Below are 26,375 nucleotides of genomic sequence, written 5' to 3' on the forward strand. Positions count from 1 at the left end.
ATGAAATACCTAGGAAAATTATCCATACAGTGCTGTTAGGTCTTATATTTATATAAGTGCATAAATGGTTGACTAAATAAAAGTAGAAGAGCAATATGATAAAGATAGGAGCAACCATAATATGATTCCATGGTTCCATGATTCAGGGCTCATTCTCTTCATTCATCTCTTGGGGAAGAGCAAATGCTACTTAGAGTGGTGGTTGTAGTAAGCAACAGACAGTATTTTAAAAGACCTTTGTAAATGTTTAAAAGTTTGCTATAGAAATCTATCTCCTAAATCATTTAAGCACTGTGAGACATATCTAAGAGATTTAAAATGTAAGTAATAGGAGAAAATTAACAAGGGGAGTTGTATCTTTGTATATTAAAAGGGTTCCTTGAGTCCCTGGCAAGATTAACAGGCAAAATCCAATACTTGGACATACCTTAAGTTCCAAGTGCAAAAAAATAATTGTAACTTTTTAAGCAGGGAAAAGAAAATGAAAAAATTTGCTCTGAATGTGATTTTTCTTATACAGCAATGGAAATTAGAAGACAGTTGAATAACATCTACAATCAAGAGAAGAAGATTATGATACAGTCAGGATATTCTTTATATTTATTGCTCAGGGAACAGGCAGGCAATGTTAGATACACAAAGATTTAGAAAATATACCTTGTATGTGTCCTATATGAGGAAAATACAGGAAAAAAGAAAAGGCAACTGAATGAGAACAGGGATCTCAAGAAAAGGATTATAAGAGGAAAAAAAATGGAGATGGGTAAATGTGTGCGTGTTTATGTAAATGTAACAAAATATTATATATTTTGTTATATTTTATATACGTATTTGTATATGTGTACAAATATATACATCTATACAAATATATATATAGAATATAACAAAAATATAAAATACAGATTGTCATATTTCATGAAAGGCCGAAGTTCTGTTATTTGGAGTGTATAAGAAGCACACCTACAACAATATCAAAAAAAAGTTAAGATGAAAAACATAACAATAACAGTCAAATGCATGCAAAACAGAACCATTAATATACATAGTATTTCTATAACTTTTGAAGTGAGATATAACCAAAAATGGGAAAATTACTTGTATCTGTATTAGAAGTCACACTGGTACAATATAAAAACTCTCCTCTCCTTATTGCATGATTGCTACAATTGGTGTTCAATTTCAAGAAAGAATAAAAGGTTAGAAACTATTTTTGATACCTTTTTGTGAGAGGCTTGAATGGCTTGTTTGAAGGCAGAATTATGATTGATATTTTCACTTCTCTTGGAGGAGTAAAAAATTGGTACACTGAAAGAGCTCCCCCCCTGACTTGAAAAGGAGCCTTGTTGATTTTCATTGTGTCCAAGAGAAGTTAAATCTTTGTAGAAATCTGTTTTCAAATCATCTTCTGCAGTTTCTACCTGGAGAAAAAAATCCATGTAAAATAAAATGTAATTTAGGAAATACTGGAGCTATGTGTGGATATCTAATGAAAAGATTTATTTATTTATGCACTCAGCCAATATTTATTGAGGACACATTTTGCTAGAGAACAAAGAATAGTGTTAGTTCCTGCACTGAGGAGTTAATAGTTTAGTTAGAGAGAGGGATAATCACAAACACTTAATATGGTAAGTATTGTGTGGCCAATGGAATCCCAGAGGAAATATAAGACCCTGAGGGGCAATATCAGGAAACCCTCCCTCAAGGAAATGCCACCTAAGCTGAGACTTAACAGGGTGATAAGCAGTGAGGGTTATTTTATTATGCCTGTGATTTTGATGCAGTGTGCAATCTAACTAAGATACCTTTCAGTCCTGACAACTGGGCTTGTTCCTTATAGCCAAGTCCTGCCTTCTTTCATACTTATTCTAGAGATGAGTCTGACTTTAGGATCACAGTTTCTGAGGTTGGGTTTCCATTGCCTGCTACCAAAGCCCCCAGTGATGCTCAACTCTTGATTGACCTTTGTGTTAGTCATTACACTGTTTACAACTACTCTAATCTCTTTCCGGGCACATAAAAAGCATGCATTTCCCTACTCTCTTTGGCCAATGAAATGTAAACATAAATGATATCTGTCACTTTAAGAGTTGATGGGCAATACGTCACGTTCCCTTTTTTTTTTTTTTCTCTTTTGCAATTCATCGTGGAAGGATGTGTCAAAGCAGAATCTCTTAAGTCTCTTGCTTTCTAAAGGACTATTATGAGTAGAAAGTACAGTATGAGTGAAACTGTTTTAAGACACTGACATCTTAGTATTGATATTGCAGTGTAACCTAACTTACCCTGATTGATAAAATGCTGGGTCTGGTGTCTGTATTCCATCATCTATCCTGTAGTTTTTCTAAGGTCTTCTAACTCCCTGCCCAGTTGCCTTCTCTTCCCTTCATGAGCCTCTTTAATTTTTGTGTACCAGCGAGCCCATTATTTCATCTATCTTCGTAAGTTACAACACTACAAAAGAAGGGAAGTGAGATGCCTGCTATTTCTCCTCCTCTATTGTTTTCAGTAAGGTATAGCTTAGGTTTGCACAGCTGCCTGCTAAGGCATGCCTAAAGAATGAAGTTATACAGAGATCAGTTAAAAGAAAACCAATAGCTCGTGACCTTGACTCTAGTCAGTCCCAAATTTTTGTTTGAAGAAATACTACTATGACCTTCTTCAGCCATATCACTATGACTTCAGCCACACCACTATGGCGTAGAGTTAAAGATTAGCTCAGGTAGCTTCCTAAGGTTGGGCAAATCTTAGAGCTACATTGATAAGGAAATTAGTTTAATCTGCTGTAAAAGAATTTTCAGGAATGAGAATTTCCTCATGTAACTTGTTATCCAGGCTTGCGTTATCAAACTTTGCGGGTTAACCTGTTGATTTGTTAGTAAATGTTTAACAGCTAGCTCTCTGGGAAGGGGAAGAAAGCCCTGATTTACTATAACATTTGCTTTTTCCATTATGTATATATTACTACCATGGCTGATTTCAAGCTACCTATGTGATGTCCTGAATTCATACTTGGGAAGAGATGCACAGTAGCAAATTACAAAGTATTTTCAAAATACAGATCCAATAGATGTAAATAACCTCTAGAGCATGGATAATGGTAAAATGTAGCAAAATAATTGAAAAGTGATCAGTTTTTAGTAATTATAACTTTTGTTTTTAATACATTTACCTGTGAGATAATATATTTGATACTCAATAATGACTGTGTTTTGACCAACAAATATATGAAAAAATGCTCATCATCAATAATCATCAGAGAAATGCAAATCTAAGCCACAATGAGATACCATCTCACACCAGTCAGAATGACTAGTATTAAAAAGTCAAAAAAACAACAGATGTTGGCCAGGCTGTAGAGAAAAGGAATGCAAATACACTGTTGGTGGGAATGTAAATTAGTTCAGCCACTGTGAAAAGCAATTTGGATACTTCTCAAAGAACTTAAAACAGAACCACCATTTGACCCAGCAATCTCATTCCTGGATACATATCCAAAAGAAAACAAATTGTTCTACCAAAAAGTCACATGCACTTGCATGTTTATTACAGTACGATTCGCAATAGCAAAGACATAGAATTAACCGAGGTGCCAATCAGCAGTGGATTGGATAAAGATAATGTGGCACTATGTGCCATGGAATACTAGCAGCCATAAAAAAGAACAAAATCATGTCCTTTGCAGCAACATGAATACAGCTGGAGACCATTATCCTAAGCAAATTAACACAGGAACAGAAAAACAAATACTACATGTTTTCACTTATAAGTGAGAGCTAAACATCGGGTACTCATGGACATAAAGATGGCAACAACAGACACTGGGGTCTACTAGAAGGGAGAGGGGCAAGAGTTGAAAACCTGCTGGGTCCTCTGCTCAGTACCTGGGTAAAGGTATCATTTGTACCCCCAACCTCAGCATCACACCATAAACCCAGGTGACAAACTTGCACATGTATTCCCTGAATCTAAAATGAAAGTTGAAAAAGAAAAAAAAAGTCTATGTTTCACAATTGGATTCCCAAATTCCTGAAAATTTAACAGTTGACTCGTGAACTCAAAGAGCTGGCTCCAGCACATCCTTGTCTACCTTCATGGGGGATACATTTTAACTGATAGTTTATGAAGGTGCTCAGACTTTTAACCTACTGCGAGGAGTTTTAATGTCTTTCTTGATATACTATGTCTCATCTAACATAGGCTGCCCTCGACTATAAGAGCCAGAAGCCAGGTGTTCTTATTTTTCTGTGCCATTTATTTGCTGCATAACTCTGAGAAAGTTGTTTAACTTCAATAAGCCTAAATTTTCTTTTTATTTTTCTTCTTTTTTTTTCTGAGACAGAATCTCATTCTTTCGCCCAGGCTGCAGTGCAGTGGCACGATCTCAGCTCACTGCAGCCTCCACCTCCCAGGTTCAAGCACTTCTCATGCCTCAGCCTCCCGAGTAGCTGGGACTACAGGTATGCACCACCACGCCCCGCTAAGTTTTGTATTTTTAGTAGAGATGGGGTTTCACCATGTTGCCCAGAGTGGTCTTGAACTCCTGACTTCAAGTCATCTGCCCCACCTTGACCTCCCAAAGCGCTGGGATTACAAGCGTGAGCCACCACACCCGGCCGAGCCTAAATTTTCTGTTAGTAATGTGGATGTAAACAATTTGCTACCTTTCTGGGGAGGTTGTTATGGGAATCAAATAAAGCAATATATGAAAGTACTTTGAAGACTGAAGTATCAGAGAAATATGAAGTGTTATCTAAGCCTCCATTTGCTCCAATCTCGTATACTTCCTTTAATTTGTTACTTGTAAAACTACATGAAATACATGCTTGCTGAAAATGTAGGCAATATGCTTGTGTGAAATGATTGTATTTTGAAAGTAAACTTGTGGATTGGTTGTTTTGGAACTAGAAAGCAACTTCCATCAGAACAATATTACATATAAATGTTTAGGTTTTAGCTCTGTCTACAAAGCCTGTTCAATACAATACATCTCAAGAGCAGTATTATCAGTTTTCCCAGAGGTATTCAAATTTGACAGTTAGTTCCCAAAGACATTCCCCACCTATTAGTATATATTAGATGGTTTTAAATTGAGTGAATCGAATTAGGAAATGCCTGTATTTATATGTATATAAAGGTCTTTTTAAAGGAAGGATTAAATGACTTTTTGCTGAACTTATATTACCCATAAAGTGGTTCTCAGAAATAATTACACCTTTTGAAATTCTCTCTAGTTTGTCAAATTTCTATGTATGAATGTCACCATTAAAACTGTGTATTTTCTGTTCTTATCACAATTTGAAAGAAGCAGATTACTCACTTTAGTGCAACGAGTATGGAGCACTTATGTGTAAAGCCTGGGTTAGATTCTGAGAGTAGGCAGTATGCTGCTCATTATAATTTACTAAAAGAAACAAACCAAACCAACTAATAAAATAGGAAGAAAAGTAAGCAGAACTGTCTCATTAGACTGATTCATCATGATTTTTCTTATGAACCTGGCATTTAAAAAAAAAAAGTCTATATTTTGTGGTTATCTAAGAGAACTAACTAGGTTAGGAGGAAATCTGAAGAAATCACTGTTTATCTGTGTGGAGCTATTTTAGAGCTGAATACTCACTGGAGAAAGCATGGACTTGAAGCAGGAAAACCTGGTCTTGAATCTCAAATTCACTTCTTCCTAGCTGTTTGACTTCTGGAAAATTAGTTACCTTAGATTTTTCATCTGTAAATTCATGATAACACTGGCCTCACTGGATGTGCATGGACAAAATACAAACACATAACAGGTGATTAAAATTGTTCACTACCTTTTCATTCTGTCCCTTCATTCATCACTAATTTTGCATGAGAAATTTAGCTTATAATCACTGACAGTGTTGGAGTTGCCACCATGCTAGACTGTCATACCTCAAAGCCAACATTTTCCAGATTGGCCGAAACACGGTATGGATTACTTGTCCTACTGCTTTTGACAGTTTTACATATTCCTCCAGTGAAAGAGTTATCAAGGACTTCTCCTCTGGGCTCTCCTGCCAGAAAATGAAACCTAGAAACAAAGTAATTTTCAGGAATTCAATAGATGTAGAGCAATCTTTAAAATTTATCTTAGTTACATGAAAGGAATTCCTCTTCTAACATTTTTGACTGAAGACAAATGACTTGCAGGAACTCCACACACCCTCACTTTTCTTCCCCTAGTCCATGGTGAGGCAAGCAAGGGAGCTGGAAAGCCCAAACTCAGCTTTTCTGGCTCTATTAGGTTCTTCTATTCAACTTACCTAATTGTTCTTGGCTTTCAACATACAATAACAGCTGGATTTATACTTTTTTATGACTTACAATGCCAGCGCAAAGTTTGGAAGCAGATTATGAAATAAGTTATTATATAATAAATGCCATTCCGGGTCCACTTCTTTCTGAGTGGAATTCTAATAGAGCGCTCATAATAAAATAGTAACAGCAATATTTTAATGGAATTGTACTAATATTATAGTTTTGCTAATAACTGACTATAATATTTAAAATATTTTTTATTTAACAAACGCTTACATACTATTTACTATAAGCCAAGCAATAGTAAGTGCTTTAAAATATTAACTTACTTAAGTGCTTTACTAAGTAACTTATATTTATTATAACCATGTGATGTAGTTATAATTATTATACCTGTTTTACAAATGAGGACATTGAGGCACATAGAGATTAATTAGCTTAGCATAAATCAAGTATTTAAGAGATTATTTTGTTATAGATTAAAAAAACTTCTCCAAGATGCTAATACTTTTCCAAATTCTAAGAGATATCAATATGTATTCTGTGAAAAAAGTAGTTTTATTGTCAAACAGTTTGGTAATGCTATATTACATAGATTATAAAAATTGTTTTCTACAGGTGATGTCACAGACTTAAAAATATAAATTTTCAGTCTCCAAATACATTTGATCAAATAACCTTGTCTTTCATAGAACACATAGTATAGTTCTCCAGAATATTACTGGAAAATTCCATGTAGCAGAAGGAATAGCACCAATGACCTTCCTTTCTCATGACCCTTCAGTACAACCATCCTTTCTGATAGTTGCAGGGGCTCAAGGGAACTCTAAACATCCTCAAGAACGTCATCTACCACTTACATGTCTGTTTCCCTTGTACTTCTATAGCATTAACTCACAAGACAAAATGTACCTGAAAGGCACCACTTTTACCAGAAGCTGAAATATTAAGTTTTATAACTATCACAAAGATCCAAAAAAAAAAAAGACAAATAGATTCATCCATTTGTGAGGGAATCAAGAAGCAGTTCACTATGTGAGGCTTTTGTGATCTGCTATTAGACATTTGGATTTAAAGTAGAAAATTTGATCATTTACTCAGGTACTTCTAACCAATGGGCACAATAGTTTATATCAAAGAGGAGCAAGGATAATTTGAAAAGTTGTAAAGTGATGTTACAATACTGAAAAGAAAGTAAAGCTAATATAAATACTTGTAAATTCTCTACCAGTAAAATTGTGCTAATGTAAACACACACACACACACACACACACACACACACACACACACACACACAGCTTTTACGTTTCTGAAATGGTTTCTTCATTTGAAAATGGAGCTAATTGCTTTTTTATAGTAGTTGTGGAAATTAATAGTGATTAGCACAGGCCTGGTCTGCCCTATGAGAGGAAACAACACATACTAACTCTCCGAATTTTTCCACCAGGGAAAGTATATTTTAATTTTATTAAAAGGTTGCATACTAAATTCAAAAGTAACTGCTTGCAGAAACAAAATCAACAAACAAAAATCAAATGTATTTCCATACAAATAGCAATGAACAATCCAAAAATACAATTAAAGAAACAATTCCATTTCTAATAGCTTCTCAAAGAATAAAATTCTCAGGTATTTATTTAACAAAAGAAGTCTAAGACTCGTATACTGAAAAGTATAAACAATGTTGAAAGATATTAAGTGAAATGTCAATGAATAGAAAGACATTCGATATTAATGGATTGGCAGAATTTCTATTGTTAAGATAGCTGTACTTCCCAAATTGATCTATAGATTCAAGACAATCATTATCAAACTCTCAGCCGCCTTTTTTTTGGTAAACATTCACAACCCAATTCTAAAATTCAAAAGATCCAGAACAGCCTAGAGAATCTGGAGAAAGAAGGACAAAGTTCAAGGAATTACCTTCCTGATACACAATTTACTTCAATATTAGGGTAATCAAGACAGTGTGGTAGTACTGGTGTGAGGATAGATGGACATATAGACCAATGGAACAGAATTGCATCTAGAAATAAACCCATACATTTATGGTCAATTGACTTTCAACAAAGGTGCCAAGACAGTTCAATGAGGGAAAATAGTCCTAAATAAATGCTGCTGTAATGACCTAATAGTTATATTGCAAATGAATGAAATTGGGCCCCTTTCTCACACAATGCAAAAAAAAAATTAATCAAAATACATAATAGAACCTAAATTTAAGAGCTAAAACTATAGAACTTTTAGAAGACAATATAGGACTAAGTATCTGTGATCTCCGGTAAGGCAAATCCTTCTTAGATATGACATTAAAAGTACATTCAACAAAAGAAGAAATAAATATGTTGAATTTCACCAGAATTAAAAACTTTAGCACTTTAAAGGACACCAACAAAAAAGCGAAAATACAACTCATATAATGGGAGAAAATATTTCCAAATCACATATCTAATGAGGAACTTACACCCAGAATATATAAAAAATGCTTGGAACTAAATAATAAAAACCAAATTACTCAATTAAACAATGAGCAACTAATTTGAGTATCTAAATATGTATTTCTTTAAAAAATATGAAAATGACTAATAAGCATATGAAAAAACACTTAATGTTATTACTCATTAGGAAATACAAATCAAAACTGCAATAAGATACCATTTCATAGCCATTAGAATAGCTTTAACCAAAAGATGAACAGAAACAGTTTTGATGAAGGTGTGGACAAGTTGATTTTCAATCATGTAACTCTGGGAAATGAAAAATGGTGCAGCCATTTTGGAAAATAGTTGGGAGTTCTTAAAAAATTAAACATATGGTTACCATAAGACCCTGCAATTCCATTCCTAAGTATATATGCGAGAGAATTGAAAATATATAGCAACGCAAAAACTTGCGCATGAATGTTCATAGCAGTGTTACTTGTACTAGTCAAAGTAGGAACAAATCAAATGTTCATTAGCTGATGAATGAATCAACACAATGTGATAGAATGATACAATGGATTGTTATTCTCTCATACAGTGGAATGAAGTATTAACATATGCTTTATATGGGTGATTTTTAAAATTATGTTTTTAAAAATTGTCACATAATTGTACATATTTATGGGGTAGGTAGTGATGTTTAGATACATACAGGGTAATTCATCATCTCAAATATATAATTTGTTTGTGTTGGGAACATACAAAATTCTCTCTTCTAGGTATTTGAAAATATGTACGAAATTATTAACTATAGTCACCCACAATGCTATAGAACACTAGAATTTATTCCTCTTATCTAGCTGTAATTTTGTAACTTGTAACCAACATCTTCCCATCCTCCCCTTCCCCTACTCTTTCCAGTCTCTTGCAACCCTTATTCTACTCCACTTCTGAGATGAACTTTTTAAGTTTCTACGTGTGAGTGAGAACATGTAGTATTTATGTTTTTGTTTCTGGCTTATTTCACTTAATATCTTCCAGGCTCATCCATGTTTCTCCAGCGACAAGGTTTCATTGTATTTTATGGTTGAATAGTATTCCATTTTGTATATGTACCATGTTTTCTTTATCCATTCATCTGTTGATGGACACTTAGACTGATTCCATGTCTTGGTTACTGTGAACAGTGCTGCAAATAAACACAGAAGTGCAGATACCTGTTCAGTATACCGATTTCCTTTGCTTTGGATGTATGCCCAGTAGTGGGATTGCTGGATCATATGACAGTGCTGTTTGTAGTTTTTTGAGGAATCTCCATACTAGTCTCCATAAGAGCTACATTAGTTTACAATCTCACCAACAGTGTATGAGTTTCCTTTTCTCCACATCCTTTCCAGCATTTGTTATTTTTTGTCTTTTTGATACCAGTCATTTCAACTGTGGCGAAATGATACCTCATTGTAGTTTTGATTTTTATTTCCCCGATGATTAGTGATGTTGAACATTTTAAAATATATTTGTTGGACATTTTTATGTCTCCTTTTGGTAAATGTCTTATTAAGTTCGCTGGTGAACTTAATCCATTAAATTGGATTATTTATTGTTGCTGTTGAGTTGAGTTCCTTATATATCCTGGATATTAACTCCTTGTCACACGAATAGTTGGCAAATACTTTTTTCCACTCTGTATGTTGTCTTTTCACTCTGTTATTGTTTCCTCTGCTGTACAAAAAGCTTTTTAGTTTGATATAATCCCATTTGTCTATTTTTGCTTTGTTGCTTCTGCTTTTGAGGTCTTTTTCATAAAATGTTTTCTCACATCAACGTTCTAAGGGTTTTCCCTTATATTTTTCTCTAATAGTTTAATTGCTCTGAAATTTTACATGTAAATCTTTAATCTATTTGGAGTTGATTTTTGTACAGCGTGAGTGGTGGGGGTCTAGTTTCATTCTTCTGCATATGGATATCTAGTTTTTCCAGCACCATTAATTAAAGAGATTCTTGTTTCCCCAGTGCATGGTCTTGGCACCTTTGTCAAAATCAAAAATCAGTTGGTTGCAAATACATGGCTTTGTTTCTCGGTTCTGTATTCGATTCCATTGGTCTATGTGTCTGTTTTTATGCTGCTTGGGTTACCATAGCTTTGTAACATGTAACACATGTTAAAAGTATATTTTGAAATGTGATAGTGTGATCCCTTTGGCTTTTTTTTTTTTTTTTTTAACAAGGTCTCTGTGTGTTGCCCAGGCTGGAGTGGAGTGGCATGATCTCTGCTCACCGCAACCTCCACCTCCTGGATTCAAGCGATTCTCTTGCCTCAGCCTCCCAAGTAGCTGGGACTACAGGCACCCGCCACTATGCCTGGCTAATTTTTGTATTTTTAGTAGAGATGGGGTTTCACCATGTTGGCCAGACTGGTCTTGAACTCCTGAACTTGTGATCCACCCACCTCGGCCTCCCAAAGTGCTGGGATTACAGGCATGAGCCAGCACTCCTGGCCTGTTCTTTTTGCTCAAGATTGCTTTGGCTATTAAGGGTTTTTTGTGGTTCCATATGAATTTTAGAGCTTTGTTTCTTTTCTGTAAAACATGCCACTGGTGTTTTAATAGGGATTACCTTGAACTTGTAATTTCCAAACTCATTCTTTGGACAGTTGAGTCACTTTAACGTATTAATATTGCAGTCTATAAAAACAGGATGCCTTCCCATTTCTTTTGTGTCCTCTTCAAGTTCCTTCATCAGTGTTTTGCAGAGATCTTTCACCTCCTTGGTTAAATCTATTCCTAGGTATTTTTTTTGTAGCTATTATAGATTGCTTTCTTGATTTATTTTCCCTCTAGCTTGTGGTAATATATAGAAATGCTACAGATTTTTGTATATATTTTTGTATATTGATTTTGTATCCTGCAACTTTACTGAATTCATTTATCATTTCTAGGGCTTTTTTCTTTTTTGGTGGAATCTTTAGGATTCTCTCTATATAAGATGATGTCATCTACAAACAGGGACAATTTGACTTACTCCTTTCCAATTTGGATCCATTTGTTTCTTTTCCTTGCTTAAGTGCTCCAGCTCAGACTTACAGGACTATGCTGAATAACAGTGGTAAGAGCAGGTATCCTTGTCTTATTCCAGTCCTTGGAGGAAACGTTTCCAACTTTTCTCTATCCAATATGATGCTAGCTGTGGGTTGCCATATGTGGCCTTTATTGTGTTAAATTTCTTCTATTTCTAATTTTTGAGAGTTTGTATCATGAAAATATGTTGAATTTTATCAAATACTTTTCCCACAACGATTGAGGTGATCAGATGTTTTTTCCTCTCTGTTGATGTGATGACATTATTGATTTGAATATTTTGAACCATCCTTGCATCTCTGGATTAAATGCTATTTAATCATAGTGGATATCTGGGATGTACTGTGGGGTTCTGTTTGCTACTATTTTATTGAAGATTTTTGCATCAGGGATATTGACCTGTAGTAGATTTGTTGTTGTTGTTGTTGCATCTTTATCTGGTTTTGGTATCAGGGTTATAATAGTGTTGTAGAATGAGTTTGGAAAAGTTCCCTTTCGATTTTTGGGGATATCTTGATAATAATTGGTATTAGTTCTTACAAAATTTGGTAGAATTCAGCAGTGAAACCATCCAGTCCTGGGCTTTTCTTTGTTGGGAGAATTTTTATTATTGATTTAATCTCATTATTCACAATTGGTCTGTTTTCTATTTCTTCTTGATTCAATCTTAGTAAGTTTTTTTTTTTTTTTTTTTTTTTGTATCCAGGAATTTATCTATTTCTTTTAGATTTTCAAATTTGTTGGCATATTGCTGTTTATAATAGTCTTCAATGATCCTTTGTATTTCTGTCATACCAACTGTGAGTATATGGATGAATCTTAAAAACATTATGCTAAGTGCAAAAAGGCAGACACAGGCTGCATTTTGTATAATCCCATTTTTATGAAATGTCTAGAATACACAAATCTACATGAACAGAAAGTGAATTAGTGGTTTCCTAGGGTTAGGAGTCAGGTAGAAGGGGGAAAGAAATGAAGCTTGACATCTAATATATACAAACGTTTCATTTTGGGTATGTTGAAAACATTCTAAAATTATATCATGGTGATGGTTATATAAGTCTGTGAATATGCTAAAGATAATTGAATTAGACACTTTCAATGGGTGAATTGTATGGCATGCAAATTACATCTCAATAAGGCTGTTTTTTTAAAATGAGTGAACTCTGTGGATTGTCTAAGATACATATTATGTTCAAATAGCTGAAAGCATAACAGTGAGGACTAAAAAACTATTGACCTTATGCTGCTTTACACTATGTACCTATGTTTGCCACAAGCGAAAAAGGGCGTGAGAAAACTGGCTTTCAGGTCACGAGGAATCTACGAAGGTGACCAGCTATTTGTGGAGAACCTGAAGATAGGATTTTATGGAGGTATTTCCAGCAGACCATGCCTGAGAAATCTTTTAGGAGCTAAGTAAGCTATGAAGAAATTTTCCGTTATATTCTTTCCTTCCCCCTCTCAAGTTGTTGATACTAATTTAAAATAATTTAGTGTTTCACATACAGTGTTGTTTCTAAAGTGCTTTGATCTAAATTGATTTATGTGTCATACTTTGTAACTTTTTGAATATAACTAGAAATATATACATCAAAAATATATATTCGTGTGTATGCATGAATTTTCACATATATATGTGTGTGATCCCTACTCACAGGTCTCAGTATTTTGCCACATAGATGAATGTGTCCTTTCAACTGTGTGTATCAATACAAACACTAAGCCTGAGTGAAAACAAATAGCATGCTATTATTGCCTGATTCTTGCTTCATATTTAGGACTTAGTGACTGATGTTGGGAATGTAGAAATTTTTATATCTCTTGTTAAAATTGTTCATGGAGAAGTATCATTTAAAAAGAAGGACAGCCACTCAGGGAGCTATTTTTTTGTGGTTAGAAATATGTTGGGGAGCAGGATATAGAGGAGAGGCAGAGATTCTAATGCCAGCAGATTAGAACAAGATTACAGTAAGCAATTCTCAAAACTCTCAGTCCCTGGGGAGGCAAGGAGAGGACTGGTTGTCCTGAGCCAGCAGGCTTTGCTCATTTCTGAGAATCACTAGGACAACAGCTCTGGTTGGCAGAGGGCCACATGGTCCTTCAGCCAAAGTACACATAGCATGTGGTCCTCCCCATCTGTAACTCTAGAGTTTAGATCAACTGAACAAAAGGGTGATTTTGTAATGTCACCCTTCATCAGTCAGAACATTAGAAGATGTGATTATCAGTGGGAGTTTTTGGCTGACGTTTTATTGTAGGCAAACCAAGAGAAGTAAACCATTTCTGCACATGGGTAAGAACATGTTGTTGAAGCACTTTCATCAAAATCAGCACTAATTAGAAATTCTTAGGACAGAACCTCACATCAGTTTATAGTTATCCAACATATAGATGAGGAAACCGAGGCCCAGGGTTGTTAAATAACTCAGCTGTGGTGTAGTGAGATAATGTAGAACTGGTTCTAGTTGTACATTAGAACCAGCTGAGTTATTTAGAACCCAGCTCCTGTTACTTTCAGGCTAGTGGTTTTTCCGTTTTACTGGTGTCCTTGGGTTTGGTTCAATATTTTCTGGGTTTTATTCTAAATCAAATGAGGTTGTATTTGCAATTGTGGCTGTTTGTTTTTGTGCCTCGAGGTTTCATATTATGCAACTCTGGCAACATTAAGTGAAGATTCTAATTTTTAAAAGTCCAGCATGAAGCAATAGAAATTGATAGCAAACTTCTGCCTTCTGGCCAAACATTTAAGAGGGGTTTCTTTATTACGTAAAGGGAAGAGGATAGATTATCTTTACTGATTTTTATTATGTTTCAAATTAAGGCTCAGTTTTTCTGTTTTGATAGCCTTCTCTTCTATTTCCTAACATCTTTCAAGACACTGGTTCAGTCTAATGAATTTACAACCCCTCGTAAAACCCCCACTGTGGTCATAATTGGGTATTCCTGTAGTAGGAACAATAGGAGAAAGAGCTGTGTGATCTCCTGAGGTTTCTTCCAAAATGTCTCATTTGTAAGGTGGATGTAGCCCTGAGTCAGCATGAAATGGTGAGAAAAGCCTGGGTTTTGAAGTCTGGTTTTGAAACTTGGTTCCACCATTTGCTAGTTGGTAGACTTGGTCAGGTTATTTAAGCTTTCTGAGACTCATTTGTCAGTTTGTAAGCTGAGACTGGATAGTAATATAGGTCTGGCCTCTGCCATTAGGCTCTACTGACCTACCCACACATCACACAGCCTATGGGAGAGAATACCTAGCTATATTAACTTCACCTCCTACCCTCTTATGTTTTCACACCCTTGTTGCTTAGCCCTCTCTTTTTTTCTATGTTTGCTTAACTTCTTTCCTTTTGGCTTTATTCATTATTAGACTCTGGGTTTGCTTCTCACGCTGGAAGACTGGTTTTGTTTCTCTAGTGTTTTGGCTTTCAAGCCACTCATAGGCATACTTTTATCGCACCTTCTTTCTGCATTTGCTCCTGACATTTCTGAGTGGTTACTCACCCATTCAAGGCCTAGCTCCAGGACCCCACCCTGGTACCTCCTGGCTTGGGCTTTCTACCAGTCTGCTCTAATCCATTCCAAAGCTTTCTGAGAGATATATGAGAAATAAAACAAGTCATGTTTATGAAGGGCCCATAGCATTGCCTGGCACAAACTATATGTGAAAATGCTAACTTTTACTTCTCAGGAGTGAGGATCATGGCCTCTAAGTATCAGAGACAGGGCTGGTAGGAGTAGTAAGAAGTTAATGAGGAAGATGGACAATGATGTATCTTATTGCTCCTTCTGACTCATTTGTTCTGATACCTGTTCTCCCCAAGATGATAAAAAGACATTACATACCCATTGCCTATCAACTGTACACTAGGGATGGGATTATACTTCCGTGCACATACTGCCTTTGTCCTTCCACAGTCCCTTTCATCTGAATTGTCTCCACAGTCATTTTCTCCATTGCATTCTAACTTTCTGGCAATGCAGCGGCCTAGTCAAGAAAAGCAAACATCATCATTGCAACAAATTATCATTTTAGAAAATATTTATTAATCTGAAACACAAATGCTTTAAGTTTCAAGGTGAAGTTGAAGGCAAGTCTTCACTATTTTTGATAGAGTTTTAGGAGCACATAAAAATGGAGTGATAAAATTTCCACTTGTAAGATTAAAAGGGTCGCCACAGAATTATTTAGTTGCTATGGGCTGATTGTCTTTAAAAAGAGAAGTAATCTTAGAATATCATTGCCATTACAGTGAGATGCTGTAGAGATCATGTTCCATAGGAGAAAATTAACAGGAGGTTCAGAATTTTGTTCTGATCCAGGATGGGACACTCAAGGTCACTGTTTTGACTTAAAAACCTGTAATTTTACAGATACACCCACAGACGCACAGTCACACACAATAACATGGTTGGATCTCTCAAATTTTATGTTGGGTGGAAAAAGCCAGACACATGAGTCATGTCATGTGATTCCTTTATATAATGTCCACGAAGAAGGAGGGGGAAAAAACTAGAAAGGAGTAGGAGGGAACTTTTTAGGCTTATGGGAATTTTCTATATCTTGATATAGAAATCTGCATTTTCTATATCTTGACATAGGGTTGTTTATATGATTGTATAATTTGTCAAAGCAAAATTACACACTTAGAGTCATATATTTCACTGTGTATAATTAGTACAGATTTTATTAAATATATCTACTATGTATTCTACTATATATAATTACTGTACATAATTGTTTTACTGCATATAATTTGCTATATCTATTTTTTTGGACAAGTTAAGTGTCTAAATACTACAGTAGCAAGTTGAGTGAACAAATTTAGAAAATGGTACAAATTCCATGTACCCAAATAATTACCTTCCGTTTTTGACTTACTGAATTTCATAAGGATCCTTGGAATCAGAGTATAACTATATATTATAGAAATTGAAATACTTATGTGCAATGACAGATATCTCCTCTCCTGCCTTTTACCTTCTTGCCTGTCATCAGTGATGTTGGCATCTGTACCCGTATGTACAGGTCCAACTGACAATGATTAAAGGTTTTACTTGAGATTATCTGGTTGATTATTTTAAGATGTGATTAGCATCTCACTACAATTGTGCATGACTGTTGTGACTAAAATGCTTGGGAAATTTGGGCATTCTGTTGAATTAGTTCTTTTTAAATTAATAGCAGGTTCCCAAGAAAGTACTTGGTTTCAACTTTTTTGGTTAATAATTTTCACTTAGAAGGTAGAGTGTAATTAAAATAATTACATCTTCCATCTTGCATTATGTCAGGACTATTATTGTAAAGAATTATAGCTACGAGCACCATAATCACACAGGACTGAAAATACAGATTGAATTGAATGTCTGTTCATCCCATGACTTAACCTGAAAGATGCTCTATTTTTAAACAGTGCATTTCTAGCTTTTTGTTTTGTTTTGTTTTATGTTGTTTTCAGGGCAGAAGAGAATGGGCATTTTAGTTTGAAATAGAGAGGCTATTTATTAAAATACGAATCTATATATATTACATTTTTAAAAAGTGTTGCAGCACACCAACATGGCACATGTATATATATGTAACAAACCTGCACGTTGTGCACATGTAGCCTAGAACTTAAAGTATAATAATAATAAAAAAAAAAGACAAAAAAAGTTTTGAACCTAGCACTTAAAATTTAAGCAAAGGCTTATTTTTGATATGGTTACACTAAAATCACATTTTATTAGACAGAAGGAGGGATACACATGTATAATATAGTTCTCATTAGCTTAGTTTTGTGAGCAGAGTACCAGATTTGTGAGAATAAAGAAATTCTATTCATTTAGTACTTATAGTAATATCTTAGAGAGTCCGTTAGCAAGGGCAGAGATGAAGGGAAGAGGATACTTCTTGAGTGATGTTTAGGAATAGGCCTGATGTGTCATGGTTGAGAATGGTTTCAGGCCATAAAAACTCTATGGAATAGAAAGCATAAGGGGAGAGATATTGTAAGCCATATATATATTCTATACCAAAGAAGGAATGAGAAATTAAAGGATAGTTTGAATATTGCAGGATTTGCAGAAGTCAGCATGCTTAGCCAGCACATGCATATATACATTTGTACTTGGAACCATGCAATCATTTAGAAATTGCACGTTTTTCCTATCCATTGGAAGTGATTTGTGTCGCTGTAATACTGTATTATTTTTTAAAACCAGCTGCAAATTCTCTAGCCTTTTATGATTAAAATTAGGGCTCTGAAAGAAGAGTTGGTATATTGCATGGGAATTAACCTAATGGGTAATTCTTAAAAATCCACGTATATATCTAAATAATCCATTTAGTCTTGGGGACTCTTGGGAGACTCTGAACATCAGTCATAATGGAGGAAAGGTAAGATGGTCAGTCTTTTCAGGAGAGATAGTTCTTTGTTAACTGAGGGCCAAGTATCATCTTGAGTCAGAAAAACAATCATTCATAAACCTCTTATTCCCATTGACAGTGGCATTAGTAGATGCAAAAGCAAAAGGAGGGCAAAATAGTACACCATCTTCAATGGAATATTTGACAACCAAAAGCCTACGGCATCACCCAGTCAGAATGTATGCCAACTATATCTGTGCCAGAGATTTACCAATCAGTTCCTGGATCATGAAAATATCTAGGGACTTTGGGCTCTGGGAAGCAGGGCATGGGTTACTCAGGGAGTATGGAGTAGCAGTTGCTTACCAATCATTACAGACACATCTTCATAATACAGTTATTTGAAAATCAGTGGTTATGGACGTAACTGTTGATGAACTGGTGATCAGCTGTGCTTACATTGCTAACCTTTCTAAAATTGTTCATTATAAATTGGTGACCCATTGATGCATCTCAAGGCTTCTCAAACTTTGAGTATTTTTGGCCTGAATGCAGCTCTTTTGTAATTTTTCATAGATTTATCATCTACTGAATTAAAGAGTATTTTTTGCTTATATGTGGTAAAAACCATCTTTCAAGCTTCAAATAGTTATATTTCAATTCTAGATCTTGATTTTGATACTCTGGATATAATGATCAGGTCTGCATTACCCTCAGCCATTGTCATTGGGATTTTGCTCTGATTCCCTCCTTTGTCAATTTGTGACATGACCTTATTTATATAAGCACAAAGTATATCTCCCCACCCAAATCTCACTCTCATATCCAGGTTTGCGGTGGAAGTGGATAGAGGAAAACCCTGACCCCAGCATTCCTGTCTGACATTCAGAAAAAGCTGGAAAAGCTGAGGGCAGGAGGCAGGGAGTAAGAGGGGAAAACATGGGTTCCAAGGTCTTGGGTCAATTTTCTATGGAATTTGGAAATTTGCTATCTAGTTATAAATACTTCACTTTTCAGGATATCTCAGAGCACACAGAAATGATAGACATTTCATTCATCTGAAATTTAATTTTATTGTAACTTTAAGTTGACTGTTTAGATAGGAGGTCAGTGAACTATGGCCTGTGGGCTAAAACTAACCTGAACTATGGCCACCTGCTTTTGTAAAGAAAATTTTATCGAAACACAGCTATGCTCATTTGTGTATGTGCTTTTGACTTACTCGTTTGGAATTAATTTTAGAGCCAGTCACGAAAGTTTTGTACATCATCTCTAGTCATCTTCCACCATGATATTTTAATATTCTTGTCACAATAAATTATATTAAAAAACTTTTAAAATATGTGATTTCTTTTAAAATTATCCTGATTATAGATTTGTGCATATCAGGTAAGTGGTCAAAATGGTATAACTGAAAAGCCATAATTTTACAGTGGAGTATCTTGGGAATTGGCGGCATAACACTCCATTCCACTCTGCTTAAAACGTGGTGGGATTTCTCTGTGATGGATTCTACTGTTAGTCAATTGGAGTAACTTTGATTTAGTCAAGTTGTTTTTAGTGGGGACTGAACATTTCACAAAAATACATTACCACTGTCACAGCGAAATTTATTCTTGCAGTCAGCCTCTTCAATTTTGCAGAGCTTAGATGGAATGCATGGCTGAAAGGCTACCAGAGGCTCTGTGCATGGCTGTCCCCCAAACTGACTGGGACGCAAGACAGATCTAACTTTAGACTGAAAGGAAAGAAGAGAAAGATAAAACTCTGAGACAGGGTCAAGGTCAAAATGTATCTAAGAAAACTGGGCTTCTCAATCACAATAGTGATTTTTCCTATGGTAACCTTTCTTAAATTTTACTAATGATTCTTCCAATTCCATTCTTATGCTCCCTTAGGGAAGTAACCACCTCTGTGGGCCTCTGTTTCCCAACCAGTAAAATGAGGAAGCGGGTCAAAAAGGTTTCTAAGGTTTCTTATAACTCTGAAACCATATGGGTTATACATTTTCAAAATAAAATGTATAAATGTTTGCTGAGAGTCTCTTGAGCACAGTAAATTCCTCCAGGCCATAACAGTAGCCTTTCCTAGATCTTAAAGATAATGTCAAGGGATAAATGTGAAATAATTTTGAGGTTCTTTTGCATAAGAAAGTCCCTGTGAAAGCCAATGCTAATGTAGTCTACACTTTAAAAAATTTTAAATGGTGAGTAAAAAAAATGGTGAGTTAAGGGAGAACAGAAATATGATAGGACTAAAAAGTACTGACTTTGAAGTCAGAAAAATTCAATTTATTAATTAATGGGTGTATTCTTGGGCAAATTGCTTAACCCCAAATGAGCAATAACTTTCTCATCTGTAAAATGGGTAGAGAAACATAATATGATGTGAAGTTTGAATAAGATGACACATGAAAGGGAGCTAGAACAGTTCCTGTTAGAAAGTAGGTGTTCCACAGATGAGTTTCTTTTCCTTCCCTGCTATGTAAATGCTCGGCACGACCCTGACTGTGGTTCACATTGGCCAATGCCCTTACAGGAATGAGCTTGTGGTGGGTAAATATTCCAATCAGGAACAATAAACAAATTGAGGGACTGCTGTGAGGAGAGGGAATGTAGAGGAAGGGCAAGGAGTCAAGGTTTTGATTCATTTCTCTCATTTCCGTCTGGTTTAAAACCTTGGCCTGAAACCTGTTTTGTTTTGTTTTGTTTTGTTTTGTTTTGTTTTAGTACGAGTTGAGCATACCTAGTCTGAAAACCCCAAATCCAAAATGCTCCAAAATCTAAAAATTTTTGAGTGCCAACATGATGCCACAGTGGAGTATTGTATACGTAAATACTTATCATAAATTTGTTTCATGAACAAAATTATTAAAAATATTGTTTAAAATTATCTTCAGGCTATATGTATAAAGTATATATGAAACATAAATTAATTTCATATTTAGATTGTGTCCCATCCCCAAGCTACTACATTATGTATATGCAAATATTTCAGAATCCAAAAAACATCCAAAATCCAAAACACTTCTGATACCAACATTTCAGATAAGGATTACTCAATCTGTATACACTTTTGCTTGCAGAATTCTCAGAAGGCACAGGTAGTAGAATTCAGAACTGTGTAAGTACAATATCAATACTGGGAGCAAAATTTCCTTTTTGTGTTCATGTGACAGTAAAATACATAAATAAATAAATCCCCTCTTCCCCCCACAAAAGTGCTAAATGGAATTTTCCCTCAATGGAAGCTGGGACAGTTGATTTTCAGAAATTGAAGTAATTTAGCATTACTGTGCTGTTAAGCGTGTCAGGGAATCAGAGCCCTCTATTGTGAGTTGTATTTCCTGGAAATGCCCATGATTGCCTACCTGTTTTTCAACACAAGGGTCACAGTCTGACCATGGTCCAAAATCTCCCAGGAGGCAGTTGATGGGGCAACTTTGCCAGTTACATTCTCTAGTTTCCTGCTTGCTGCAAATCTGTTCACAAAAGTTTTCCTGGTAGTACTTATCTACTACTATTTGTCTGTAACAGTGAAGAAAAAGTTGCTTAGAATGAGTGTATTCACCACACAGCCTGCTCCATAATCAAAGTATCATTGAGCATTAACTACAATAAATAGAAAAGAAAGAAAATTTTCATGGAAAAATTAGGCAGGTTGGCATATATGCAGTTCTCATCACTTACTTAATAGAACTCAGGACATACTTTGTGAGACTCAGTATAAAATGAAAATGGTAAACCTCTTGCTCAAAACTAAGAACTTCAGGGCAGCAATGGCAGATCATTAAGCCAAGTACGAAGCCCTTCTAAGTGTGTGACTGCACATGTTACACTGTGAAGGCCTGTGTGACTGCACATGTTACACTGTGAAGCCAGCCATGCTGGAGCTCCTCCAATGGACTGGAAGGCAAGGAAAGATGAAAGGAGAGAAAGATCCTGCAAATTGCTTGAGGAGGACAATACAGGGTGATGTGGGGCTAAAGATTCAAAGAGAAATTGACATGAGAGAAACATCCTGAATAATTCACATGAAATCTCCAGGTAACAGAGGGAAGGGAATTTGGAGGAAGTGACATGTGCAAAGATTTGAGGTAGAAGAGAGCATGTCCAGGTAGCTCTCCAGGGAGGAGCTTGTGTGACTGGCCAGGAATATTTGCTGTTCTTTGTAGGCAGCAGGGAGCTACTGAGGAATATTGTAACAAATCTGTTTTCACATATGTAGTAGATAGTTTATTGGGGAAGTCACCTGGTAATTTTAATGAGATTCACACTATATATGTAAACATAATTTTCTAAAATAAGGATCCTAAAAGATTCTGTAATGGTGAAAACACATTAAATGTATGCTTTTCTCCCCTGACATGTGAGCAACTTCATGGTATGGAAACATTTCACAGAGTTAAAGAAACTGTGGGGGATGAGAAGTCTGAATTGGTGAAAAGACTGAATTATTAAATGTTATCAAGAAAGAACAGTTTTGTTGCCATTTTGTATATGCCAACAATCAAGCTAATAGCTAGCAGTTCTGCTCAATTGAGGTCCTGTTAGATTCGATTTAATGAGTAGAAAATTCTCTATAATTAACTCAGTAACTGTAGGCAAGCAGAGTTGTATGCTGATTGAAAAAAAGCTTGGGTAGTGATTCTAAGCAAGTTGAATAGTCAACTGAAAGTGTTGCACGGATTCTTAATTAAATTTCTTTGAAACCCTTCGTTTTTGTAGAGAGAACAAAAGTAGACTTCCTTTCAACCTCATAAGAGAAAAACTTCAAATTTCATCCAAATTTGTAAGTTCTTACTTTGAGATATATATATATATATATGTGTGTGTGTGTGTGTGTGTGTGTGTGTTTTCTCCATTGCTCACTGTGGCACTTCTGATGTTGCTGACTTCATCTTCCAGTCCTTCCAGGGCACAAAGAAAAGCTACAAAGCTCACACCCACCTGTGTCTGCTCTGGGTTCCAGAACTGCATGTTTTTGAGCAGCTGGACCACTGAGTCCATGGGTAGTGATCACAGAAGCAGGCTTGGCCCTTGTTGCTCAGAGCACTCAGCAGGATGAAGTACAAGATGGAGTGTCTGGCCATGCCTTGAGAGCCTCCAGGCCCTAAAATGAAAGAATATATACCACATATCAAATGCTTTTTTGAGGGTAAACCTTCACAAGTCATCCTGAGTCACAGATTCAAATGTGATTTTAGAAAATGTATGCATTTTTCTGCCTTCCTTAAGGCAAGTCAACACCTACAAATTCACATGCTCATGAGTACAAATCCTATTTTTAAAGATTTTTAGGGTGGAGATTACCATAGACACAACCTCCAGTACTAGTAAGTTTCTTCAAATGGTTAGTGATAGGCTACAAGACAAAGTATGTAGCATGTATTTGTAATCCATTTCATTCCAAAACGTATTTTAGACTTATACAATCTTATCCTTCTCAAAACACCTGCTCCTTTTGTGTGGGTAATAGCTTCAAGTACATTTCAGCTGTTCCTACTTTTCTGGGACCGGGAAAGAAGTTTGGATCATTCTTCTGGACGCTCTTTTTCATTTCCTGACATGCTGGAAACCTGCTAAAGAGAATGTTCACTGACTCCATATAGAGCCAGAGAAATAAGAGCTGGAAAGGGTTTTTGAAACTTCCAAGTCAAACTCCTTCATTTTATGGAGATAAAATTAGGCTCAAGGCAGTGCAATAGTGTTGAGGCTGCAGGTCAAGTAGGAGCTCATGAACCCTGGTTCTTGAATGAGGTGTAGCCCTTCACTGAGTTTCTAACAATCCTAAGTACTGTGTTACTGGAGCATCAAGATGCCTGGAGCTCTACCACTCAGACCACAAGAGGTTGAACAGAAAAATCTTTGACCAGTGGTTCCCACTTATGGTCTTGAAGATCCATGAGTTACTTGCAAAACCATACCCACTCCCTGTTATTGCCAGTTTGATCATTATATCCCTAATGAAACATGCAACATGATTATGTATGTATATGTCAATAATTCTGCTGTAATTAATATAGTAGTAACTTTTACTTTAAAGAGTCAAATACCATTCACCTAATTTTTCTGTCTCAGTTTCAATATCTATAAAATAAGAGTAATACCTACCTCATAAAGCTTTTGTTAGGATTAAGTAAGAAGGTTCATGTAAAATGCTTAGAACAATTATTGGCATAGAATCATCACTCAATAAATACTAGCTTTTCAAATTAGTAATAACTTTAAGAATGTTACAGATTTAATAGTAGCTGTTGGTCACATATTTTTAATAGATATTTCCAAATTTCCCTGCTAAAATATGGCTCTCTCATGTCTCAGAGGATGAGTTTCTGATTATATTCATATGTAGTTAGTTTATTTTTCTTAGTTTTGATGAAAGGATACCTCAGTAAAAATAAATGGGGTTCATCATTTGATAAATCTTGGTTTAAGCCAAAAGCTTGAGATCAGATATAAAAATTGTTTCCTCAATATGTTCAGAAACTAGGGTTAATAATAGGGTTAATAATTCTTGTTAATAAATCAGTAAGCTTTTTAAACTCTTCTACAAGCTCAAAGAAAAATGCCAGAATAAAAGCAACCAAATCCATTGACATATAGCTGAATATGTCTTTCAATTTAAGATGGAATGAACATGCATTTGAGTATTCATTGTGTACTGCTAGGCATTGAATGAGACACAAAGAAATAGAAGCCTTTATCACTGTCTGGGAGGGTAGACAGAAACTGAAAATCCTACCTATGCTTTTTACCCAAGCTTTTTACTCCAACTCATAGATATGCTGCTATAGCCCTAGACTATTTCAGTCATAAAAATGAAGGGCTTTTGGGCATTATTCAAGATGGCTGAATAGGAACAGCTCCAGTCTACAGTGCCCAGCATGAGTGACATGGAAGACAGGTAATTTTTGCATTTCCAACTGAGGTACCAGGTTCATCTCACTGGGGCTTGTCGGACAGTGGGTGCAGTCCACGGAGTGTGAGCCGAAGCAGGGCAGGGCATTGCCTTACCCGGGAAGTGCAAGGAGTTGGGGAATTCCCTTTCCTAACCAAGGGAAGCTGTGACAGATGGTACCTGGAAAATCGGGACACTCCCACCCTAATACTGCACTTTTCCAATGGTCTTAGCTAATGGCACACCAGGAGATTATATCCCATGCCTGGCTCAGAGGGTCCCACACCCATGGAGCCTTGCTCACTGCTAGCACAGCAGTCTGAGATCGAACTGCAAGGCAGCAGCGAGGCTGAGGGAGGGGCATCCACCATTGCTGAGGCTTGAGTAGGAAAACAAAGTGGCTGGGAAGCTCAAACTGAGTGGAGCCCACCGCAGCTTAAGGAGGCCTGCCTTCCTCTGTAGACTCCACCTCTGGGAGCAGGGCTTAATTGAACAAAAAGCAGCGGAAACTTCTGCAGATTTAAACATCCCTGTCTGACAGTTTTGAAGAGAGTAGTGGTTCTCCCAGCATGGAGTTGGAGATCTGAGAATGGACAGACTGCCTCCTCAAGTGGGTCCCTGACCCCTGAGTAGCCTAACTGGGAGACACCTCCCAGTAGGGGCCGACTGACACCTCATACAGCCAGATGCCCCTCTGAGATGAAGCTTCCAGAGGAACAATCAGGCAGCAACATTTACCGTTCTGCAATACGTGCTGTTCTAAAGCCTCCGCTGGTGATACCCAGGCAAACAGGGTCTGGAGTGGACCTTGAGCAAACTCCAACAGACCTGCAGCTGAGGGTCCTAACTGTTAGAAGGAAAACTAACAAACAGAAAGGACATCCACACCAAAATCCCATCTGTGCATCACCACCATCAACAACCAAAGGTAGATAAAACCACGAAGATGGGGAGAAACCAGAGCAGAAAAGCTGAAAATTCTAAAAATCAGAGCACTTCTGCTCCTCCAAAGGAATGCAGCTCCTAACTATCAATGGAACAAAGCTGGATGGAGAATGACTTTGACGAGTTGAGAGAAGGAGGTTTCAGATGATCGGTAATAACAAACTTCTCTGAGCTAAAGGAGGATGTTCGAACCCATCACTAACCTTGAAAAATGATTAGAAGAATGGCTAACTAGAATAAACAGTGAAGAGAAGACCTTAAATGACCTGATGGAGCTGAAAACCATGGCATGAGAACTACATGATGCATGCACACGCTTCAACAGCTGATTTGGTCAAGTGGAAGAAAGGGTTTCAGTGATTGAAGATCAAACAAATGAAATGAAGCAAGAAGAGAAGTTTAGAGAAA

General features: G+C 36.2%; 1 protein-coding gene across 2 annotated transcripts in view; it reads right to left on the reverse strand.

Moving 5' to 3' along the window:
• C6 (complement C6) overlaps positions 1–26,375 on the reverse strand; it is a 116,067-nt gene that overhangs the window by 38,495 nt on the left and 51,197 nt on the right. For both annotated transcript variants that reach the window (XM_023216569.1, XM_023216570.1), the window contains exons 2-7: positions 23,072–23,234; positions 21,493–21,649; positions 19,716–19,860; positions 15,620–15,761; positions 5,911–6,049; positions 1,218–1,418 (exon numbers count right to left, since the gene is read on the reverse strand). In XM_023216569.1, the coding sequence (XP_023072337.1) occupies positions 1,218–1,418; positions 5,911–6,049; positions 15,620–15,761; positions 19,716–19,860; positions 21,493–21,649; positions 23,072–23,234 (947 nt within the window). The remainder of the gene's footprint in view (positions 1–1,217; positions 1,419–5,910; positions 6,050–15,619; positions 15,762–19,715; positions 19,861–21,492; positions 21,650–23,071; positions 23,235–26,375) is intronic.

Source organism: Piliocolobus tephrosceles, chromosome 4, assembly GCF_002776525.5.
Source record: "Piliocolobus tephrosceles isolate RC106 chromosome 4, ASM277652v3, whole genome shotgun sequence".
NCBI classification, from domain to species: Eukaryota; Metazoa; Chordata; class Mammalia; order Primates; family Cercopithecidae; genus Piliocolobus; species Piliocolobus tephrosceles.